A 25,155-nucleotide genomic window follows, 5' to 3' on the forward strand; every position below is an offset into this window, starting at 1 on the left:
CCTGAATCATCTGGAATCTTGTTGCAGGCAAGTATACTCTCGCATTCAGTGCATCGAGTCTCGCGCCGATAAACTCCAAGTCCTGACTCGGTGCCAAGGACGATTTGCCGAAATTGATTATGAGGCCCAGAGCCTCGAATACGGCTGTGGTGGTGGTCACTGCCCACGTAGCCTCCTCGCGAGTCGGGGCCTTTAATAAGCAATCGTCGAGATACGGGAAAATCGCGATATTGAGGCGTCGGAGGTAGGCAGCTACCACCGCCAGGGTTTTGGAAAACACCCGTGGTGCTGCTGACAGACCAAAAAGTAACACTCGGTATTGGTAATGTTCCGCACCCACTACGAAACGAAGGAATCGCCTGTGGGCCGGGTGAATGGCTATGTGGAAATAGGCATCCTGTAAGTCGAGGGACGCAAACCAATCCCCTTTGTGGAGAGCCAGGATGATAGAAGCTAAAGTGACCATTTTGAATTTTTGTTTTCTCAGGGAGTGGTTGAGTCGACGCAGGTCCAGGATAGGCCTCCAACCCCCTGACTTCTTCTAGGTGAGGAAGTACGTGGAATAGAAACCTCTCCCCCGAAATTGAATGGATACCCTCTCCACGGCTCCTATAGTAAGTAGTCGGGACACCTCTTGCTGTAGAAGAGTCTTGTGAGAGGGGTCCCTGAAAGGGGACGGGGAGGGCGGGAAGTGGGGGGGAATGGAGTTGAAAGGGATGGCATATCCTGAAACAACTATGTCGTTAACCCATCGATCGGTGGAAATCAGAGACCAGCGACGTTGATAAGGCCTCAGCCGATGATGGAATAAGGCTACCTGATTGTGTGACGCTCCCGACAAAGGAGTTGCACGCAGTCCCTCGACTGACCCATCAAACTTGTTGCCGGCCCTGCTGCTGACCGGAAGTCTTGCCAGGTTGTTGTCTTCGCTTTTGCTGGCGTTGTCTTGGTCTCTGTTGTTCATATGGCTTGGGGCGGAATGTTGCGTAAAAGAAGGGTCTCTGTTTGTTGTAGGGCGTATACCTCTTACGTTTATACGGAGGCGTATACATGCCAAGCATTCTAAGAGTCGTACGGGAGTCCTTGCCCGAGGGGAACACCTGATCATTGGACTGGGCGAAAAGAGACTGACGATCGAAAGGTAAGTCTTCCACTTTGCTTAATAACTCCCTCGGGGCAGCTGCTTGGTGCAGCCACGACCCGCGATGCATAACTACCGCAGTAGCCGGGGCTCTAGCTGCTGCATCAGCCGTGTCTAGGGCAATCGGAAGCACTGTTCTGGCTATTGTGTAGCCCTCTTGTATTACCGCCCTCAAGATCTGGCGTTTTGAGTCTGGTAGGTGCTCTAGAAGAGGGACTAATTTGGAGTAGTTATCGAAGTCGTGATTGGCAAGAGGGGCCACGTAATTGCACATCCGGAGAACTGAAGTGGCAGAAGAATACACTTTTCTACCTAAAATGTCCAGGCGTTTAGCCTCTTTATCACTTGCCGTATTTTTATTTTGGGCCATCTTTGATCTTTGCTGGGCAGCGTCCATAACAAGGGAATTGGGCTGGGGATGCGTAAACAAAAAGTCCATCCCTTTTTGATTTATAAAGTATTTCTTGTCCGCCCTCTTGTTAGTCGGTAAAGAAGCGGCGGGAGTCTGCCATATATCATTTGCGATTTCCAGGATAGCCTCATCGAAGGGCAGAGCCAGTTTTGATTTTTGTGAGGACTGCAAGTTCTTCAGCAAGGGATGTTGCTTTTGCTGTACGTCCGTAATCTGGATACCCTGAGATTGTGCCACTCTGGCAAAGAGCTCCTGAAACTGTTTGTGATCTTCCGTGGGGGATAGTTCACCAGGAAAGACAGCATCGTCCGGATATGACTGGTTGCCCGGAGAGTCAGGGGTCTGTGGTTCCCTATTTGGAGTGTAGTTGTTTTCATACGCGTCCTGACTAGTAACTGGCATCGCGCCCTCCACAGGCACTGATGGAATTGCCGGTGAAGGCGCGCGAGGTGGAGACTCTGGGCGTGTGGTTTGCGGTGATCGTGATCGTGGATATCGCGTGTTATGAGGACACCGACGGTCATCATAATGACGGTCACATCTCCGACCGTGAGTCGGGGATCGTCTAGGAGTGTAGGCTCTAGACTCCTTGCATCGACGTGAATATCTCGAATGTCCCGAAGACCTTGGTGATATAGATCTGTCAGAAAAACGAGATGGTGAACGAGAATAATAGGAATATCATCGTTGATCGTGGTAGCGATAGTGATGGTAGGATGGTGATCGCTGCAGTGATCTAGGATATCGGTCTCTAGTGGAGACATAATGAGAAGCACAATGGTTTTCAGAGCAGATTGAAGCTGGTGACCAAGGTCCCGGAGAGAACCGTGCTCTTTCAGGCATGAGTGAAGGGGTCCACACGCACCTTGACTTGAAGGGCACCTCATTCAGCACCGAACAATCTGCAGGAAAAGACGGTGCCGTTTGAAGTGGTGTAGTCCCGGTCGCATGGCTGCCCTGGGGTTGAATCAGCGGTGCCGCGGAGTTAACAGCTGTGCCGGTGCCAGAGGAGGCTGCAGTGCAGAGTGCTGCACGGTGCCGCTGGCCGCCTGCGGTGCCTGAGTCAGCGCCGTTGCTTGCGGCACCACAGGGAGCAAGGTCTCATCAGCTGGAACCGTGGGCATGGATGCCGGAGGAATTGTCGTTGACTGCGCATGCGCAGTATAAGCCGGTGCCGGGGCCACCATTGCTGCTTGTGGCCCGACCGTTGGAGCCTTTGCCGGTGCCGAGTCTGCCCGCGGTCCCTTACAGGGAGCCCGCATCAGGTCTTTTGATCTGACCAAAGTCAGAGCTGAGGCACTGCGGCTCTTGCCCGGCTTTTCTGTCGCGTGCCTCAGCAAAGAGCCAGAGGTACCCGGTCTGTCCCGTACGTTCCTGGGCTGTGGCTCGGCATTGTGGAGGTCCTTCTCAGGTGAACGGGACAAGTGAACTCCCGAGGTAGCGGGAGAAAACGTGGTCGCATCGGACTGGAGGGCTTTATTGAATAAAATCACCCTCAGCCTCATTTCTCTATCGCACCGAGCGCAGGCTGTCAGTTTCATGCAGTGAGGGCACTTCATAGGGATGTGCCCGTCCCCTAAGCATTTAACGCAGCGCGAATGCCCATCTGAGTCTGGCATGGCCTCCTGGCACTGGGAACATTTCTTGAAACCAGGCATTTTGTCTTTTCTTTCCTTTTCTCTCTCTTTCTCTTTTTTTTTTTCAAAGGCTACTACAAAAAATAAACTAGGATGGAAACAAGGAACTTGAGACTAACTAACTACTACAAACTATTAACATTATCCTAACTATAAACTGCCAAGTGGCAAACAAATTTTCTCCTCAGGCCGGAGAGGGAGCACGTCCTAGGTCCGTCTGCAGCCACGGACAGTTGAAGGAAAAATGACGAGCCGGCCCGTGCTCAGCTGTAACGGCGCAAGGCAACAGGAGCGCATGCGCGGGCCGGCAGGGCTACTGCTGTGGAAGTTTCTCCGTTTTGCGGCGCCAGGACGGACCCAGCACCTCGAGTGGAGCACCCTCAGGGACACTACTCGATGAAGAACAGGAAACTTGGAAAAGACAGAGATGCTTAATGACTTCTTTGTTTCGGTTTTCACCAAGAAGATTGATGGTGACAGGATGCCTAACACTCAGGCAAAAAAAGGAAACATGATTCTGGGATGCATTAACAGGAATGTTGTGAGCAAAGCAGAAGTAGTAATTCTTCCGCTCTAGTCTGCACTCAGTTGGATTATTATGTCCAGTTCTGGGCACCACATTTCAAGAAAGAGGTGGAGAAATAAAAGACGGTCCAGACAAGAGCAACAAAAATTATTAAAGGGCTAGAACTGGACCTTTGAGGGAAGACCGAAAGAACTGGGCCTGTTTAGTTTAGAAAAGAGAAGACTGAGAGGGGACATCATAGCAGTTTTCAAGTATCTAAAAGGGTGTTACAATAAAGGGAGAAAAATTGTTCTCCTTGGCCTCTGATGATAGGACAAGAAACAACAGGCTTCAACTGCAGCAAGGGAAACTTAGGTTGGATATTAGAAAAAAAAAATTCCTAATTGTCAGGCTGGTTAAACACTGGAATAAATTGCCTAGCAAGGTTGTGGAATCTCCATCTTTGGAGATATTCAAAAGCAGGTTGGATAGACATCTATTAGGGAGGATCTAGATCAGAAGTGGGCAATAATTTTTGATGGGGGGGGCCACTCCAAGTTTTTGGAAAATGGTCAAGGGCCGCATCTTCCATGATATTAATGGAGGAGATGCGGGGTCTAGGATGGAGGTTGGGTGCAAAAGGGAGCTTGGGGTAAGGCATTGGGATACAGGAGGGAGACTGGAGTCTAGGAGGCAGTTTGAGTGAAGGAAGCAGTCATGACGTAGGCAGGGGACTGGAGTGCAGGGGTTTGGATTGTGAGCTAGGGTGGGAGGATATTGTCATCTGGGATCCAAGATTGGAGTGCCAGATCTGGGAGAGGGTATGGGTGTAAGAGGAAGACACAGGGTTTGAGAATGTTGAGTAAGGGGGCAGAGGGTTAGGGCCGGAAAGGGCTGGGGTGCCAGAAGCAGGATGTGGCCAGGAACTTACTTGCCAGCTGCCAAACTAGCCTGCCTGCCTACCAAGCCAAGGTTTGCAGAGCTTAAAACGTTTCCCAGCCAGCCTGTCTGCCTGCCTGGCCATGCGCTTCACTGAATAACTGAGCTGAGGAGAAAGGGCATGATTCTTCTTAGCTGCCTGTTATTCAAACAAGCAGCTCCCATTGGCTGGTTTCTGGCCAGAATCTGGTCAACAGTTTTGCGCTGGGGGTGGGGCAGCTCCTGAAACTTCCCCCTCTTTCTTCCCCCTCCCCCCCGCTTCCAATTTTAGAACAGAAATGGAGCCTTGCAGCTGCATTTCTGTACAGCATGTGGAGCTGCAGGGAAAGCAGGGGAACCTGCCAGGGGCTCCCTGCTGCCTCCGCAGGCCAGATCTGGTGGCTTGGTGGGTCGGATCCATCCCTTGGGCTGTATTTTGCCCAGGCCTGATCTAGATGGTGCTTGGTCCTGCCATGAGGGCAGCTTACTGGACTTGATGACCTCTGGAGGGTGCTTCTAGTTCTAGTATTCTATGATTTTATGAGAATGGTAGGTTCTCTAATTGGGACACACTACTTCAGACTATATGGGATTCTTCCCCACAGTCAGGACACGGACCTTGGACTTTGCAGAATTTGATGCCCAGAAATTTACCATATTAGATTCAAACCTACCTCATAGTGTAGTCATGGCCTAAGACTTTTTAGTTTTAGGAGTGACACTGGTATTCAAAATAAACTCAAGGATAACTGAAGGATAAATTAAAACCAAAACCTGAAAATCTAAATCTAAACTATTATAAAAGGAGATGTCATGCCATCTGCCACACAGAATGTATGAAAATACACTGGAAGACTTGAGGAGCATCTAAAAAATGCCAGAATGAGTGAGAAATGATGAGTTATGGGGACCCCCGCCCTGTGGCGGGAGAGAGCACAGCAGCAGGTGGCCCAGCAAGCTGGATCAGGCACAGTATGGCCAAGGCCCCTCCTCTCGGGGTGCCATTGACGAAGGCTCGGGGCAAGGCTTGGTGCCTCCCCAGCAATTAGCTGGCAGATACAGCAGGGAGCTGGCGACTGTGGTGGTACCATGCAGACCAGTGCCTGCTGGGATGAGCAGCTCACAAACCGGGACCCCATGCTGCTGCTCCTGTACCCTGGGTGGGGGCCTACCTAACAGGAGGAGGAGATGGGGGCAGTAGTGTGTGGCAGGGGGCAGTGCCTCGCAGTCCATCAAGCAGCGGTTGCCACTTCTCCGAAAAGCACATCAGGGCCGCGGACAAAGAGAAATGGGAGATGCTGCAAGTGATGGGGCTGGCGGTAGGTTCCTGCCTGCCATGCTCTGCCCATCCCTCCCTCAGCTCCCCACGCTAGTGCCACCCGGGTCCTCCCATGCCCTGCCCCTCTGTGCTGCCCACTCACCCACCCCGCCTCGCCATCACATCCTCCTGTCTCTGCTGCACCGCAGCCAAGAAGCGGGGCTCAGGTAGTACAAAATAAAAACTTCTTTTATCATTTTGGAATTCAATTCTATTTGAAAGTCCTTCTTTGTGACTCACATGAAATTAAATTCCTGCAAGCAATTTTTTTTTTTTACAGCTGAAATAGGAATGTTAATGTGTAGTTGTTGACACAATTAACTGATAAGCCTTGGCTCATTGGTTAATTCTAATGACTACACGCACCATCCCCTAACCAGAGGCAGCGGTGGGGGGAGGAGGAGCCAGTACTCCCCCAAGAGCATGGGCTTCTATATCAGAGGCAGCAGCATGGGGGTGGGGAGAAGGATGCCAATACACACGAGGAGTTGGCTTTCTACACAAGCCGTCTCCCACAGAGCCGCTTGCCCCCTCTTGCTGCCTCCCACAGAGGCAGCAGTACAGGGGGGAAGGTAGGAGCAGGCAGGAGCCAGTGCTTGGGGGAGTCAGCTTAAAAACTAGCTCCCCATGAGCACAGCTCCCACAGAGCCACCTGCTCCTTGCACTCTAGGGGGGTGGAGGGGCAGACAGAGACAGTACTAAAGATGTTAAGAAGCGGGTAACTGAGTAATCGTAAACTCAATTCAATTTGTATTGAATACACAATAAGTCAATAAGAGGCCTCACTGCATCTCTGCAGTTTAAATGTATTAGGTGCCAGGCGCACAGGCAACCCAGCAACTACTATATTTAAAAGGCAGAGCCACAACGGGGTAGATATGGGACCTGGTGCAAGCCGGGACTCAGCGGCCTCTGTCTCCCCTGCACCGGAGAAACAGGTGGGGAGGAAAGCCAACTTTTAAGCTGACTCCACCCAATACTAGTTCCTGCTTCCCCTCCCTTGCTGTCTCTGATATGCGCAAAATTCTGCATTCTAGATGTAGCCTAAAAACTTTTTCAGAAGATATCTTCCAAAAAAACTTCTTGCAAAAGAAGGCATCCACACAGAAAAGCGCATTGAAAAAGCGAAGAGCTTTTGCGAAAGAGAGCGTCCAGACTGACTGGACGCTTTCTCACATATAAGGCGACCCAGAACCACTTCAGGCAGGGCTTTAAGTCACCAGTTGCTACCAAGTGCTGGTACCAGAGTCTTGCAGAGACACACGCTTAAAGGAACTCTGCCACGCCCCCCCGAAACAGCCATTTCTCTGCTTTTGTTATGCACTTGCCTACCTCTTTGAGGGACAGCAGAGCTTTAGCAGTGCCTGCTGTGGTTGCCCTGTTCTTTTTTGGATGCCACAGCTTTTTGCTTTCAGCCATGGAACCAGAGATGCCCCTGGGCATGCGATGGCCCCACACGGCCATGCTGCAGTTTTTGCAGCACTTTGTGCCAGCTGCCTTCCTGGTCCTGCGTGACTAGGACCCCAAACTCAATCTGGGGACCCTCTCCATGGCTGCGGTTGCTCCACTCTGCCAACCACACCCCATTGTGGAGAGGTGTTTTTGGAGGCTGGACACCAGTTCGGACTGGTGGGACTAGCTGGTCATGGAGAGGTGGGACGACCAGCAGTGGCTCCAAAACTTCTGCAGGAGGAAGGCCACCTTTTTGGAGCTATGTGCCTGGCTCACCCCTGTCCTCCAGAGATGTGACACCCACCTGTGGCCCACCATTCCCTTCGTGAAGCAAGTCACAATCACCCTCTGGAAGCTCGTCATCCCTGACAGCCACCGGGCAGTGGCCAACCAGTTTGGCGTAGGGAAATCCACCGTTGGGGCCCTCCTCATGGAGGTAAGGAGCTCTCGGGCTGCAATCCCTGCAGAAGAGTGTGTAACATAAGGGGGACCCTTGGGAAAAAGGGACTTGGGACTGTGTGTGTGGGGGGGAGAAGACCCACCCCCGGGGGCTTGTGCCGTACCACCCTCACACAGCTCTGCTGCTGGGGGAGGGAAAGGGAAAGGAGGGCTGGCACCTCCCAAGGGCTCAGGCACCCCCCTCTCATTCTCTGTTTTGTGTGTTTCTTTGTTTCCTTCTGCAGGTTGTGAGGTGCATCAACTCCATCCTGCTGCAAAGAGTCATCCGTTTGGGAGACCTGGATGCGACCATGGCCGGATTTGCTGCCCTGGGATTCCTGAACTGTGGGGGAGCAACCCACATCCCGATCCGCGCACTGGACCATCAAGCAGGCCAATGCATCAATTGAAAGGGCTTCTTCTCCATGGTGCTGCAGGCCCTGCTTGACCACCTGTGACACTACAGACATTTCTGTTGGGTGGTCGGGCAGGGCACATGATGACTGAGTGTTCAGGAACTCTAGCCTGTACAGGAAGCTGGAGGCGGGCACATTCTTCCCTCACTGTGACTTTGTGGTTGGGGACATGCAGATGACATTGTGCATCCTGGGGGATGTGGACTATGCCCTCATACCGTGGCTGATGAAGCCTCATACCAGCCACCTGGATCCCAGCAGGGACAATTCAATGCCCACCCGAACCATTCCCAGATCCAGATGGAGTACGCCTTTGACCACCTCAAGGCACATTTCTGGTGCCTCCTGACCTGCCTAGAGGTGGGGGAACATAACATCATCGAGGTGGCGGCGGCCTGTTCTGTCCTCCACAACATTGTGGAGAAGAAGGGGGAGGCCTTTGTCCCAGGTGGGGGGCAGACACCGGCCACAGGGGGTAAGTCTTACAATAGCCGCGGAAAGGGGCTATCCGCCAGGCCCACCAGGCCCGGGTACACATCCAGGAAGCCCTGAGGTAGAGGTTCTCTCAAGGACCCCAGTAACTCTCCCCAGAGCCTCCTCCCTAAGGGCCTCTGCCTTGCAGCCCTATCCCTTCCCCACCACAACCCCTCCCTTTGCCCTTTATTTTCTTACATCAAAGCATACAATATGATTAGGAATTAGGGATTTAATAGTGTAGTTGACTAACCGATAAGCACAAGCTTGTAGGTTACAGCTATAGACCAGTGGTGCACAACCTTTTCCCTGGCGCGACCCCCCAGGAAAATTTTGGTTGAGAAAAAAAAACTGCGGCCCCTTTACATGCCACTCCGCTGGCCAGCCGCTCCCCCCGCCATGTGTATGCCGAGCCAGGAAAAAATGGTGGCCGGCGCTGCGACCCACCTGGAAGACAGCAGCGACCCACCACTGCTATAGACTACACACATTTCCCTCCCCATGCCAGTACATTTTTTAGAAGGCTGGCCAGCAACCTGGCTCACGCTGGGTCCAGGATCTACCCCCTGCTGAGGATCTGCATTTAAGTGTATTAGGAGCCATGTGAACAGGCAGTCAAGCTCAGTTCTAGCTTGTGCTGGGTCCAGGTGCTCAGATCCTCCCCTGGACAGGGGCTGCTGCTACCTCTGCATCAGAGACAAGTGCAGGGCAACAGGCAGCTAGTCCGCGAGGTGAGCTAGTTTTTAAACTGGCTTGCCTCACAGATACAGAGGCAGCAGTGCAGAGTGGCAGGGTTCTCCTCTGGAGTGGGGCCAGGCTGCACTGGCTGCCGTCCCCATCCCCAGAGAGTACAGAATAGTCAACTAGTCAATAAGAACTCATAAGTTTAATCGACTATTCAATTAACTGATATTTAACATCCCTATTAGGCATTACCGGGGCTCGACAAAGTACTGAATCTACTCGCCGGTGGCGAATAGATTTCAGCCGAGCGCCCTGTTCAGTGGCGGGGCGCGCATGCGCAATGCGGGACTTGCGCATGTGCAGTGCGGGGCTGGCGAGCGGCTTTCGCCGCCATTCGTCAAGCCCTGGGCATTACTACAACTTTTGTGCCCTGTCTATTCTTAGAGTAAACTTTAATTTACAAGCACTGATTTTTTTTCCCCAATAGCTTTAAATACCATGTTAACTTCAGTTATCTGCACAACTATTTGTCCATTTTTATTATGTAGATTTATCTAATTTTACTTCTTAAAAATCCTACTCTTTAACTTCTTCATATAGGAGTAACATTCCAGCACTGGAAACTGATCAACAAAGCAGAAGCTCCAGCTACCGAAAATTCTCCATTAGCTGTCATCACAAGTATCGCTGATAGCATTCAAACTTTCCACAGCTGTTACAAAGAGATTTTGATATCCCCCACACACCCAAAAAGTTAATATGAATCATTAAATATATACACAATGTTAAAGCTGAGAAAAGGTAAATAGGAGAAGTTGGAAAGTAGCAAAAAATAGGTGTCAAAATAAAATAACTCTTCAAACTTAATTATGGAGTCACTGCAGTAATTCCATAATAGCTAACAGACCAGATAAAATATAAACTTTACAAGGGTTAGAGTGACTGGTTAATAGTTTTTAATACTTGACACTAGAAAGATAAAATGTACTAGCCACCCATAATTTTTCTTTCACTGAAATGGACACCTAGCTCCCCATGATCCATAATGACTAGGTCAGCAGTTCCCAACTGCCAGTCCACAGACTGGTGGCAGGCTATAAACCCCTGCCTGCCGGGCCATGGCACACTGCCAGGCAACACCCCAGCAGCTAATGAGCCCCGCCTGCTGGGGTTGCCCACACAGCAGCAGGGTGAGTGGCCCAGTGGGCAACCATGCTTGCTGCGGCTGGAGCCACAGTGAGTCTGCCCTTATTGAGGAAGCCTCACCATGGCCTCCGCCCAGCTGGCGGGGCCGCATGATGGGCAGCTGTAGCACTTGACCAGATCCAAGCGCCATGTGGAGCCCAGCTGCCATGACAGCCGGGCTTCTGCTGAGCGCCATGGCAGCTGATCTTCATGCAGCAGTTGGCCCCGGCCACACACACCCCTCCCGCCATGCAAGGAAGCGTTCTGCACTCAGCTGGCAGCTAGGAGGCAGCAGCAGGGCTAGGTGGGGGGGGGGCAGGACAGGCACGGGGGCTCTGGGCGCAGAGCTAGTGCTGGTGGGCTCTAGGTTTTGGTGGAAAAACCCCTACCTATGAAAACGTTTGCTTGACCAGAAAAAGTTGACAGCAGGGAGCGCAATTCAATTACTGCTAAATTACTGTCGAGAAAATGTATTTGTAAAGACCTGTTTTATATATGTCAGCTTACACTGTAAGAAAAAAAATTATTTATTTATTACACGATTTCTCGCGGAACCCCTGACAATGGTCTGCGGAACCCTGGTTGAGAAACACTGCCTTAAGTTAAGAGTAAAAGTACTTTTAACTATATTAAAACCTATTTCTTTATTTACAAGAAACTATGCTAGAGGATCACTTGAGAAAACTAGAGACAAAGTGTTCTAGCAACCATCACTGGCAGTAACAAGGAACTGGAAAGTTGGCAGGTTAGCAGGCCCCCATATGTGGCACCATGAAGGTGTGATTCCTAAAGGCTCAGCCAACCCAACAGGTACTGGTAGGAGAAAAACCTTCTGGCAACCGAGCACCTTGAACACGCAAATCTGTTTGGAATTGATATGAGCAAGCACTCAAGAAGCAGCTTACTGCACCTCTATCTGCAGATTCCAGCTATTTCAATGGCCAACTGGAACTTGCAGACTGACAACAATTATGTTGGCATGAATCAAGAGCCTTCTTAATTCTTGTCAATACACAGACTAAACATTTTAAGCCATGTTAACTAGCCATGTTTTACCTTAGGTTAAACATTTCTGTACTGTACTATTTTGGTATATACCATATCATAAATATATAGGAACAATCTTCCAAGGCCACCACAAAAGTATGCCATATATTTTTTGGTGATGGTCCTTGTTTAAAGGATAAACACAAATCAAACGGAGCAGAAAATTTCTCCCTACCTACAAGTGGGATTTTAGAATTTTTTCACACATCAGACCATGTACCACGAAGATGAGAAACAGGGAACCAAACACTAAAAAGGTCACAGTTCGAAATGCCTTAAACCAAAAAAATTAATAAAAACGTAATTGTAAATAGAGTTCTAACAACTAGGTTCCCTAATACATATTGTGTCTATCCAAAGTACATATTCAATAAATATAAATTGTAAAACAACTATTTCTGCTGTTCCTCCATGACAAAAGTATAGCATATTTATAGTTACAAGTTTACTGAGTCACCAAATAGCTTTTAAAAGACTCGCCTTCCAAATCTTTTCCCTCTCCTCCCCCAAATCTGGCTTTCACATAAAAGAGGGAAAATCTCATGAGGAAAAGTGGATCAGTAAGGTCTGGGCTAAGTAGTAGCCTTTGACACTGCCTCCGCTAAGTGCTTTGACTAATTGTTCGCATAACAGAAGTAATGGAGGAGCTGTTTCAGTGCTTTCCCTCAAAACTGCTGAGCAGTGATAACCAAGGAGTCCCACTTGTGTTCACACCATGTCTCTCTCTTTACCAACTTGGAGCAACTCAAGGAAGAAGAGTAAAGTGTTAATTAGCAAAAGTTACAGTATTGTACAGATAATCTTTTTCACTAGCATACTGTAACACAGGGGCAGGGAACCTTTCTTGGGTTGGGGCCACTGACCCACAGAAAAAAAAAAAATCAGTCAGGGGCCACACATAAGTGAAAAGCAAAATCTGGCACTGACATGGTCCCTCAATTAAGAAGGAAAAACTTCTCCAGTCATCTGGAGCTCATGATACCATCTACATGTTTTGTTAGTCTTTAAGGTGCTGATAGACTATTTGTTGTTTTTTAAGTTTTTCCCATTATAGACTAACTCCGCTACCCCTCTGAAGCTTAAGAAGGAGAAAGACACTCTTGTTTCTCTTGCACACCAGAGCCTATGGGGGCCCAGGCTAGTGGATTTTGTGTGCTCCAGACCCATGGCGGGACAGCAAACTCCTCAATGCTGGGGCAGAGACCTGAGCCTCAGGGGCCGCATCCAGCCCCAGGGCCTGAGGTTCCTCACCCCAGCCTTAACAAATGCCTCTTTCCCCAATGAGTTGTTTGAGGGGGTTTGAAGAGCGAGGGGAGGAAGCAGTTCAATAAAAAGAAACCAGAGAATCAACAAAGTGGGATCTAATCTGGAAGGAGAAGAGAACAGATAGAAAGAGAAGACCCACGAAACAGAATAGGAGCAGAGGACATGTAAAGAGAAGGAGGAAGTTCAAACACAATACCAAATTGGAGATATGAGACAGAGAAAAAAATATAAAAACAAAATAATTCCTGTTTTAAAATTAATAAATTTGTTTGGCTATTAACTGGATTATATTGCAGAAAAAATTAAGAACAAAGCACCCTGCACTCCAACTAAAGCACAACCTGTGTGGTCTGAGACAATATATTACTACAGTCTTACTCCATTTTTTTTTAGCAGTAAAACAGATATAAGATACACACTTCACAGGCTGCTGAAATATGAGTTGATTAAAGCACATTAGAGAACTTATAGGGCAGCAACAGGGGTGCCCTAGGGCTATATTGACTCTATGCAACAGGAAGGATTTAGTAAGGGAAGTGATCAAACACTCCTCCATAGGACCCAAGAGGCAGGAGTACCAATGTGTAATGGAGAAGCAGGATAGGAAGGCTCCACAGAGAGCATTATCAGGGTTATGGAAGAACAAACCGAGATGCTCAATTATTTAATCAAGCTGCAGAAAGTGAGCAGTTCTGAGCTCGACCTCCCTTGCAGCACATACACAATTTTTTGTTCAGCAACCCCTCACAATGCCACGCATTCCTTTTCACTCTCTGAGAATCCTCTTTCTCCTGCACTCCACTCCTCTCATAACTTTGACTGTGATAACTGGACTTACACAAAGTTATGAGATTTTACCCTTTCCATGACCCTCCCATGTTTGCTGGTGTGTTTCACTGTAATTTGTTTTGATCGATAAAGGCAATCTTTTTAAAACATAAAAGATTTTATTTTCTGATCCACCGACCATAACAAACACTTCACTCCCAGGTACAGGCTGTTCAAGCATTTTTTTGCACTGATATGTGTTACATGGGATGTTAAATGGGATGCAGCCGAGAAGCAACTGCAAGAGATGTAGATTTAAGTGTCCTGTTATCAAAGTGCTGTCTCAAAGCCTCCCTGATGTTAATAGCAGCCCTCTGGGCTTCTTTGATAGCCCTGGTTTCTGGCTGTTCAAACTGCAGCCAAGCACTGCGTCTCAGTGCTGGACCTCTGAGCAAACATTTCACCCTTAGGTTCAGAAAATTGTGCAAAATACAGCAGGTGACTTCGACCATGGAAATAATCTCGTCTATAAGATTGAGCCTGCCATAGAAACACTGGCATATTGAAGGGGAGATGTAAAAGACAAATTCCACTACTATGTGGCACTGACTCAGCCTGTTAAAATGGTTCTTACTGCTGTCCAGGTATTCTGTGTAAGGTTTCATGAGCCAGTGCTGGAAGAGGCAAGCTGGATCTCCCACAATCACTATGGGCATGTCCACTTCCCACACTGTAATCTTATGATATGGAAAAGTAGTCTCTACCTGGAGGTTTCTGTACAGGCTAGTGTTCTTGAACATGCATGCATCATACACCTTTCCAGACCATACCCCACTGGTGTCTGTGAAACACTCAGGGTCATCCGTAAGTGTCTGCAGCACCATCAAGTATCCCCTCCTATTTATGTACTCTGTGGCAAGGTGGTTTGGCATTCAACTTGGAATGTGTGCACCAGTATTGCGCACACACCCCACAATTAGGAAAGCTCATCTCTACAAAGTCATCCAGTATGTCATGCACATTTCCTGGAGACATAGTTCTCCATAGAAGAATGTGATTTATTGCCCTTCACACTTGTAGTAATGCAACCCGAATAGCAAACTTCCCCACTCGAAACTGATTTGCAACACATCGACAGAAATCAGGAGTTACTAGCTTTCACTCAGCAATTGCCACACACTTCTCTACTAAGAGGGAAGCTCTCATTCTGATGTTTTTGTGCCGCAGTTCAGGGGCCCTCTCAGTACAGAGCCCCAGGAAAGTTGGTTTACACATCCTAAAGTTCTGGAGCCACCACTCTTCATCTTACACCTGCATGACGATGCAACCCCACCAATAAATGCTGGTTTCTCTAGCCCAAAAGCAATGGTCTACCATATTCTGTACAGCTGCTCTGAGTGCCAAAAGACAAGTTGCTATCCATCTCACACAGAATATCAGCCACCTGCAATTCGTCTTCTTCTATTAGTAACTTCAAGAGTATCTTTGGTACAGTGTATTATATCCTCAAGATACCAAACAGCACATAGGAGAGAAGTGGAGGATCCATACTTTCTCACTGCAGATATTGGTGTGGGCAGTAAAGATTAGCAGTTGAAAAAACAGCTCGAAAAGAAGCGGGGAAACTGCTGGGAGGACTGGGAAACAAAGCAGTGGCTGACAAGATGTTTTGCACAGTCCCCAGGTGCGCCACACTACATTTTGTGGTCCTACAACATCTAGCGACAGATGGTGTCACCAGGTGCTGTGGGATTCATACGACAGTGCACAGTGCTGTCAACTAGGGAGCTAAAAATGTGGACATGATCTGTTTACAAGAGGGAGCGAGTATCAACATGCCTTGCTGACTTTTGGCAACTTTTGCATGTCAATATTAGTTTGAATGAAAACTCTGTAGTGTAGACATACTCTTACACTACAAAAGAATCAGACGAATAGATATGTTAATCTGTAAGGCTATGTCTAAACCACATTCCTCTTCCGAAAGAGCAATGTAAATGAGGCCAATCAAAAATTCAAATGAAGCACGATTTACAAATCTCGTGCTTCATTGCATAATCGCATGAGAGCGCTTTTTCGAAAAAGGGCTTTTCGAAAGAAACCGCAGTCTATACAGGGTTCTTTAAAAAAAAATCCTTTTTTGAAAGAACCCATACACCTCATTTTTCCCCCCCATCGGCCTCATTTACATTCCTCTTTTGGAAGAGGAATGTAGTTTAGATGTGTCCTAACTGAAAAGGCTTAAAAAACAGCGACAGCTTGCCATAAACTAAGTGTTTATACAGACACATACTTACATTGCATTTTTTTATAGTTTTCAATCAAGGTTTGGTAGCTAAATTCTCTCTCAATCTGTGGTATACCTTGGTAACAAGGACAGTATTACAAGCTACTCTGGGAAACTGATTTTTATCCTAGGTCTACGACAGGAGTGCTTTGCTAGTACAGATACTCTCAGTACACAATCCCAGCAAAGCGATTTTAGTGCAGAGTTTACATTAACAAAACTGCCATTTTGCAAGTACACTTTATTCCATTCCAACCCCGACTCCTACCCTGAAACAATAAACTACACTGGCAAAAGAACAATTGTATGCTTTTGTGTTTTGCCAGTATATCTCCACCTACACTACAAACTTTTGCCTGCACAGCCATATCAGTCAGGTATCACACTTCTTCACACCTTGACAGACACAATGGCAAAAGTGGCCAATGTAAACCTAGATTCTTTTATATCTAAAGAAATTCAGTTCTATTCCTTAGATAACCCTTTTGAAGCAGAGGAATGTTTGACTTCCACTCAACTTTCATTTCAACACTATATACCAAAGGTAGTTATTAGAACAAAGTTTGTGATTTTTATTCACGATGGAAAACTATTGATGAACCAACTGCAACTGTTGTTTATGAATAAACTGATTGCCTGACATCAAACTGTATTATGTCAGTAGTTGCTTCTCAACTTAGGAATGAAGATAGCACCTTATTATAAACCCAATTTTTTAAACTTTCCTTAATTACCCCCACAGAATTCCCAGTCTTCCTAAAGTTTTGCACAGGTATCAAAGAGTTTCACTTCCAAGTCTCAGATATATCTTAGAGCACAGGTGGTAAGCAGGAAAAGAGGACCAGGACATTAAGGACATATGCGGGGGAAGGAAAGACAGTTTACTGAACCCCCAAAATAGAGAGGTGATGGGGTGGGTCGTAGAAAGGACATGGAATAGGGACAAAGAAAAAAGGGACTGGAAGTTGGGGGGAGGGGGCACACAAGAATGGGTGAACAGATGGGTATGAACAGGAGAAAGAAAGAAAGATAGGGAAACACCAACTGTTGGAAAATTTCCATGTGGACAAGTCTCTTCATGTCCTCTATTCTCTTCATCCATCCACTATCTCAATATCTAACACAAGTACAGACCCTACCACCATACAACTTCTATGGACAGAAGCCATGCTGTAGACCATATAAATCATTAGGCATTTATAAAATTCTGTATATTATTAACAGGATCTTTTCCAACAATTATAATTAGAGTCCTATGAACACAGTAACAATGGAATTTGTTGTGGAACTCACTCCTTGTTGCACTACTGCGTTTCACAGTCTCAAATTTTAAAATTTAATTCTAACCCTTCTGGTAAAGAGTTAAAAATGTGGACAAATATAAAATAATGATACTTGTCTGTGTCTGTAACAATATGTCTGAGAGGTGTGAACCTGCCTCATTCATCTCAATTGAGGAAAGACTCTGCAGCTGCAAAATTTGACATTTTTCCAAGGTGTCTCAGAATTCAACATTTTCCTTCTAAATTCACCATTTCACTGCAGAGGGTTGCCTAACATTTTGTTCTTTATCTCCATACCCTGGCAGGACTTGCCTGCAGCTGCCTTTTACTCACCAGCTTCCCTCACAAGGAGTTAAGTTGGATTAGGAGTACAGTACATGTTGTGCACTCATGGATCAGAGATGGAGAGGTGGTTATTGACTAGGCCACCTGCCCAGTATCATGGGAGTGGAGGGACTGGGGAGTGCAGCCAGCCAATAGAAAGGGCACAGTGAATAATCACTCACCCTCTAAAACAATCACTTTAAAAATATTGTTGAGAAGTGTAATTAATATTACATAAATTAGTATTCTCAGACAGTTTGTGCATGGGCAACAGGAACGAGAATACAGTACAAGGAGGAAACATTGCCCTAATAATTAGATTCTGGTGGTACAGAATTTGGTCTTGTACATTAGAGTACACAAGATCTCAATAATAACATAGTTACTTTTTAATTTTTTTATATTTTTGCAAATGTTAGTGGGAAGTAATGTAAGTTACTACTGGTGATAGTGCCTGATAAAAGATAATACAGCAATGGGGAATTGGTTGGATTCCTTAATGCAGTGGTGCTCAAACTTTTTGGCCCATAGCCCACCCCATTCAACAGACCTTCCCAAGGACCACCAGCCAATCAACCACGATGACAAAATGGGTGTAGAATGGAGTGAGGGTATGGAGTCTGAGCAGGAGGTAAGGTGCAGGAAAGAGCTAGTCCCAAAGTTGCCGGACTAGAGAGGTTCAATCTGTGTTACTAAAGTTGAAAAAGTGGGTTTTACCCACAAAGCTCATGATATATTTGTTAGTCTGTAAAACTGCTGATTGTTTTAAAAAATAAAAATGTTCATTCTAAATGGTGAGGATAAATATGTTTGAGTTAGCCAACAGTTTTCAAGACTTAAATTCAGCTATTTGAAAGTAATACTTGTAATTTGACTGTGCTGTATGTTTTTCTGCCATCATTACCAAAAGACACTATCCTCAATCAATTACAAGAGACGTATATCCTAATAGTTTTTTTCAAATGGCACCATTACTATAAGTACACATAAAGCATAACCAAAGGAACACTTCTGTAAAATCATAACATACGTGCAGGACACTGTTATATAACTCAAAACTCATGAACAGTGTAAATGTAATGATAGCCCCAATTCTTGCAAACATTAACTTTATTTAATGAGACTAAAGTGTTTGTAAGATCCAGACCACTTATTACTATCAGATTTCCATAAAACCCAAAAGACAACCATGTAATATAGAAAGCACTCGATTAAAGCTAAAATAAAAAATAAGTTTTCCATAAGAGACTGGTTTTGACCGTCTTGTCACTTTCATACTTGAATAGCATATAAATGTAACAATTTATGCACTCATTACAATTATCTTTATTAAATCAATAGGTCTTAATTTGAAGTGACTGACCATGTGGGTTATTCCACTGATTGTTGATTAGGGTTAGCATTATGTAAATAGCCTTTTATGTTATACATTTCCTGATAATTAACATACATTTGTGTTTCTCCTTTTTCATAAAGTCCTGAATTCTTAACATTCAGTAAAATATCTGAATGATCTAATGGTGCTACTAAAATACTATGGGATTTGTTGCTATCTACTGCACACAAAAAATAATTTTCTTAAATACGGACAACTGTGAAAAATTATGAATTCTAGAATAATAGTTTGTATTGAAAAAACCTAGTAGTCACTATGCAGTCAAAGAAAATTTCCATTTGTATATGGTATTAAGTAATTTAATAATCTAAGTATATCTTGAGAAACTTTTCAATGTAACTTAAGCAGACAATTTTTTTCAATTAAAAATATAATTTGTCTATTTGTATTTATTTTAGTAAGTAGTTCTTTAAACATGTAAATATTTACATTACAAGCCTTCTATACATCACAACCATAACAGGTTTATGTAGCAAAAAATATTTCAAAGACTAAAAAACAGAAGATTAATAGTCAGGACCTTTATGATCTATGGACAAAAATACCTAAGAGCTAATGATGTGTTGTTTTTACATCAGATGTACATGCAGATGTGCAATAAGAGCACTCTAGATATACACACTATATATAAAAAAATTCCTCCAAGATGACAGAGTGACATCCTGCCCCCAGCTCCAGGCAGCTCCTCTGGTCCTTACATCATGCCCCCACCAGGGTGGGGGAGGAGGGGAGAGTCATCTCAGACCACCACCACCAGCTCCTGCCCCCACCTCCTGACCCCAGCCACCTTCCCCCGCAAATCAGCTTCTTCCTCTGCAGCTTGCAGACCCTCCCCACAGCCACACTACCATTGCCGCTGGCCAGACCAAACCTAGAATGCACACCCCCACCTTTCATGCTGACCGACCTCTTCCACCACAGCCCTACCAGCTGCAGCCCCTCCTCGCGTCATGCCACATCGATGCTGGCTGCCTGAACCTGCCCCGGCAACCTTTCCTGCTAACTAGTCTCTTCCCCGCAGCCCTACTGGCTGCAGCCCCTCCTCGCACTACCCCCAACCCTCTTATTCACGCACCCCCAGCCAAGACCCTGCACCTCTAGACCATTCACTCTCTACCCTGCCAAGACCTCACTCCCCCAGCTCACTCTTGCCCCTTCCTCCTGGCCAGACACCTACCTCCAGCCCCCTACCCTTGGCCAGGCACCCTCCCCCAGCCCTTTCCTGCACCCTCCCCCCTGGCCAGACACCTACACCCAGAAAGAGGGTGGTTTGTGAGCGTAACTCTCATGCTCTCAGGCCACAAAAGCCACCAGAAAGAGGGGGGCTGGCAAGCATAAAGAGCGGGGGGCACAGCTTTTTTCCCATAAACTGAAAAGATAATTAAAGGTACTTTAAGTACTTAGGTACTTATATAGTAACAGTTACTACAGAATCTGAGCACATCACAAAATTCAATCCATTTATCTTCACAGGTGAAGACAAATGGATTTTATTTTAAAGGTGGGGGAACTGAGGCACAGAAAGACAATGTGACTTAAATCATACAGGAAGTCTGCATGGGAACAGAAAATCAAATCAATACCTTCCAAGTCCAAGGCTTCCTTTGTAATCACTGAATCCTTCCTCCTATAGGGCTCATCTAGACTACGCGGAACAGTCGAAAGAGGATATGCAAATTTCACAGGAATTTGCATAATCTTCGATCGCGCTTTCGAAAGCAGAGCTTTCAAAACTGAAAGTAGTTTAGACGCAGCTTTTTCAGCGACCCCCTCCGCCCCCAACCTTGTTGGAAAGCCGCGTAAACCTCATTTTTTGAGAAAGAGTGGCTTTTCAACAAAGGGAGAGAGGGGTTTGCCGAAAAAGCTGCGTCTAAAGTTCTTTCATTTTCAAAAGCTCTGCTTTTGAAAGTGTGATTGGAAGAAGATCTGTTCTGTGTAGTCTAGATGAGCCCTTAGAAAGTACAAGTTTGGAAGTTCTCTCTGAAATTCTCATATGGTACAGGTGGCCCCCGACTTGTGATGCGATCATTTCCTGGGGATGCATTGCAAGTCGGGGGCGTCATAACTCAAACCTGCATTTAAGATAGGCACCATGCGCGGTTGTAAATGCAGGCCCAGGATGTAAGTCGGGGTTTTTCTGTACTCGATCATCATCAAACTTACTTGATCGCTCTCCCCGTCTCTGCACCTGTAGTAGTTTACCACCATACAAGTCCTACACCAGGGGCAGGCAATAACCCTGGCAAACTGCCGCTATTTTAACACCTAGCACGCTGCCACCTCTATATTTACCTGCACCTCCACCGGTACAGGCTATTGCACCTCCCATTGGCAGCAGATTGCTGTTCTTGGACCATGGGAGCTGCGTGAAGCAGTGTCCTGATCCACACCACTTTCTGCAGCTCCCATAGGCCGGGAACGGCAATCCACAATCAAGAGATGCTATAGTCTCCCGTATCTGCAGAGATACAGGTAAATATAGCATCAGCAGCCCACCAGTGACTAATCCCAGGGAACCAGATCTAGACCGCAGGCCAGTATTTGCCCACTCCCAACAAATATTGATTTAAAAAAAAAATCAAAAAGCAACTATACTAAATATTAAAAACAACAGATTCCATTGGAAATATCCATTATAACAAGAGCAGAAGAAAAACTGTGATTGTGGTCAATGCTTACCATTAAATATATACACCATGTCATAGCAAACAGATTAACCTACAGAGATCAATGAGTTTGTATAATGATCTGCAAGCTTAACAAAAATCCATTAGAGTGCACAGTGCCACCTGAGGACTTGGGATATAAAATCCCATTGAAAAAGTTAACCAGTTACACTTTTAACCAGTTAACCAGAATTCTGCAGTGTGGTAGTCATGGCAAGGCTGTAGCACTCTGCTGCCCATGGCGGGCAGGGTTGCTCTAGCCAAGCCAGGCCACTGATTAACCACTTACCTCATAAGCATCACCCAGTAAGAGTGATACTTATTGAGCAACCTGTTAACCCTTTACATCCCTACCAAGGACCAGATATCTCTGGAAGAATTAGTTTTGCTAGTTATACACTGCTGTGGGTAAAATGTTTACAGTATGTATTTTCCCCCCTAAAGCTTCTCTCTCTCTCTCTCTCTCTCCCCCCTTCCCCCTTCCTCCCCCCCCCCCCCGGAGAACTTCTGCCATATGGCATGGGTTCCCAATTTTTTCCCCCTGAAGCCCACTATATGGCTGAAAAAGAGGGGGCACACTATTAACACGTCTTAAGGAAAATTATTCATTTTAACTGCATACATATAAACCATAACACTGTAAATAAGCAATGTACATGTTTCCTTTTCATTTTAAGTTGAATCAGTGGACTGTCTCAAATAAAATACCAAGGACTTGGGAAAGTTCTCAAAATTTCACTTTTGATATTCTCAATATTTAACTATTAAGATTTTGGGCAAAGTAAGTGACAAATTTAAAATTCAAAATTTTTGTAAGGAATAAAAGTTCTTCTGACACCATATACATTCACATAGTTTTAACTTTTCTGACTTGGATAATTTCCAATTCAATTATGCAGTAAAAGCAGAGTTTTGATAAATTCATAGGTAAAAGAGACATTGTAAACTTCAATCACAAACATATGCAAGAATAAAAACTTCCTAGAATATAAACATTTTTATAAGGGTTCTTACTGATATCTCTGTATTTTGAATTTCTCTGCAGAATCTATATTACAAAAATAAATTATAAACACTGGTTCTACTGAAATTAATGGCAAAAATGATGACGACTTCAGTAGGCCAAAAATTTGGTTTCAAAGTTGTTTAGTACATCCCTCATCCATATTTACAATACTATACATAAAAAATTAACAGTATTTTTACTATGAGTGAAAACAGTATAAACAAAGTAGAAGAGTGTGCCTGGTCATGACTGGGCAATATTCTCAGATGAACAACTGTCACTCCTAACACATTGGTATATCTGTTCATGTCTAGTTATTCCCATGTAGATAGCCAAGAAGAGGTTAAACATACACAGGAAGACTTTAAAATATTCAGGAGAGAAAACAGGGAGTTGCTTGAAATGAGGTTCTTTCCACCACTATCATCTTGCTTCTTATTCCTGAAGTACAGCAGAAATGTACATGTGAAAGATCTGGGCAGTATACTAGTAGGCAATGTCCCACAGTCACAACTGTGGTAGAAATCACAATACTTAATAAGGTGATGTATCCTACAGTTCTATTTTGACTGAAAATAGAACTTATTTTCTCCAATACATATTTTCTAAATTATGACTAATTTATCCATCTAATTATTTCATTTATATCATATTATGTAGGTTTTATACAATTATACATACCTTTCAAGCAATCAAAATTAATTTATTATATCAAACAGAAACAGTGTCTGTATGGTTTGTGGCAATAAACAACACACTTAACTGTCAATTCTAGCTTCTAGTACTAATAAAAATGTAGCCATACTACAATTTAAAACCAAACTAAAGTTTTTCATAAACAAAACAAAGTCAAAAACAAGTCTGTCCTTCTGAGTATGTATACAATATATGATGGTGCTTCATACAATTCCCCCCCCCCCCAAAAAATCATATGCTACATGAACTAAAACAGACATTAGAACCTCATCAAGGGGCCAATTATTACGCATCTGGTGTTTTTGTTGTTGTGCTCAATATGCAAGTCCATTGCTATTCAAGATTTTAAATTTACAGCTTTACTTTTAAACCATTTATGTAAAAATGAAGCTATATTTACAGATATTTATAAACATATTGATATTACATTTCATGTTCCTATAGATACTACACCACATATTTTGCAATTATGTCATTTTTCCCATAGTGTCTCAGACTTGCAAATTCTAGAGGCAGTATCTTGTAAGTAACAATAGAGCTGCAGATTTGAACAGTAAATTTTAAAAATATGTTTTCTATATCAGAAAAAAAAAGATTCAAGCGGCAACAAATTAAACTAAATGTGGTATAAGGTAAGGTTCTGCTCCAAAATGACCACATGAATACTATTAGCCAAACCACAATTTTATGATCATATATCTTTACAAAAAGATGCCCAGAAGTCAAATACATGTTGAAGAAACAAGACTTCAACACAAAACAAAATACACAGTGACAAGAAAAAACAACATACCCACACACTTACATTTGGAGCATGACTTCGTTTAGGAATATGCCATCCACAAGCGCCACATATTCCTCCAGGTTGGTCCCATTTCCTCCGGCTAAGGGTCCAAATGTCTTAACCTAAAATATAATCATCACCATGACACTAACTCCACCTCAATCTCTGCAGTTAGAGATTTATCCTTTAAAAACATGCCATTTGGGAAAATTAATGCTTACCCAGGTGACAAGAGGGCTAGACATAAACTGCTCCAACAGGGGTGTGAATATTTCGTTCTCCATTTTATAAAAAAGGCTAAAATCAATGTGGCTCCTTGTTTAAAAAAAAATAAAGATTTGCCTTCTTTGTAGCAACTCCCTAAAATGCTCCAAGGATTCAGCAGCAGCAAAAGATTCCCATTTTTCCAAGGCAATATAAAAATTGGTAACTGGGATTTATCCTCTTTACATATAAAAAGCAATTGAAAGTCCATCTAAATCCGTTTCAACCTTTTCATTGACGGATCTCTCCCTCTCTACATAGCGGGGAGGAAGCAAGGAGGGAGGCTTCTGGGATCCTACATCAGACCAAAAAAATAAAAAAATAAAACCCAAAGCCCTCCAGGCTACTCGTCACTCAGCGAGGAGGGGAAACCCCCGTTAAACTCTCCAGGCTAATCGGCCCCAGAGCAAGGAGGGGAGGAAATGGGGCAAACACCACGCAGCGACCCCCAGCTCAGCACTAGATGTTGTGCCACCGCGGGGACAGCCACAGCCTCTGACACACACACACACACACACACACACACCCCGTTACAGGCGCTCCAAGAATAGAGACCCGGCCCCCTCCCCACCAGCAAGGGGTGGCTTTTTCTAACCAGTTCCCCTTTTCAGCCCCGCTGCCAGCAACAGAACTGCGACAGCCTAGAGCAGGGACAGGACCCCTCCCCACACGCTCCCTGCCTCGCCCCGGGATCCCGCCCTTCCCCCCATCCGCTGCTCCCGCAGGCTCCCTCCTTTCCGTGGCTCCTGGTCCCCCAACTCCTCCCAGTCGCCGGCTCCTGTTGCCGC

At 45.4% G+C, this 25,155-nt stretch overlaps 1 protein-coding gene across 11 annotated transcripts in view; it reads right to left on the bottom strand.

Moving 5' to 3' along the window:
* The window catches only part of CCDC88A (coiled-coil and HOOK domain protein 88A), a 248,572-nt gene that overhangs the window by 223,078 nt on the left and 339 nt on the right, over nucleotides 1-25,155 (bottom strand). For 4 of the 11 annotated variants that reach the window (XM_089777517.1, XM_014573119.4, XM_014573118.4 and 1 more), the window contains exons 1-2: nucleotides 24,325-25,150; nucleotides 24,125-24,225 (exon numbers count right to left, since the gene is read on the bottom strand). In XM_089777517.1, coding sequence (XP_089633643.1) covers nucleotides 24,125-24,225; nucleotides 24,325-24,387 — 164 coding nt within the window. In that variant the 5' untranslated portion in view covers nucleotides 24,388-25,150. Of the gene's footprint in view, nucleotides 1-24,124; nucleotides 24,226-24,324; nucleotides 25,151-25,155 lie in introns of those variants that run through there. The other 7 variants (XM_014573127.4, XM_014573124.4, XM_014573125.4 and 4 more) reach the window with 4 other exon arrangements.

This window comes from Pelodiscus sinensis, chromosome 3 (genome assembly GCF_052426305.1).
Source record: "Pelodiscus sinensis isolate ZL-2025 chromosome 3, ASM5242630v1, whole genome shotgun sequence".
Classification (NCBI taxonomy): Eukaryota; Metazoa; Chordata; order Testudines; family Trionychidae; genus Pelodiscus; species Pelodiscus sinensis.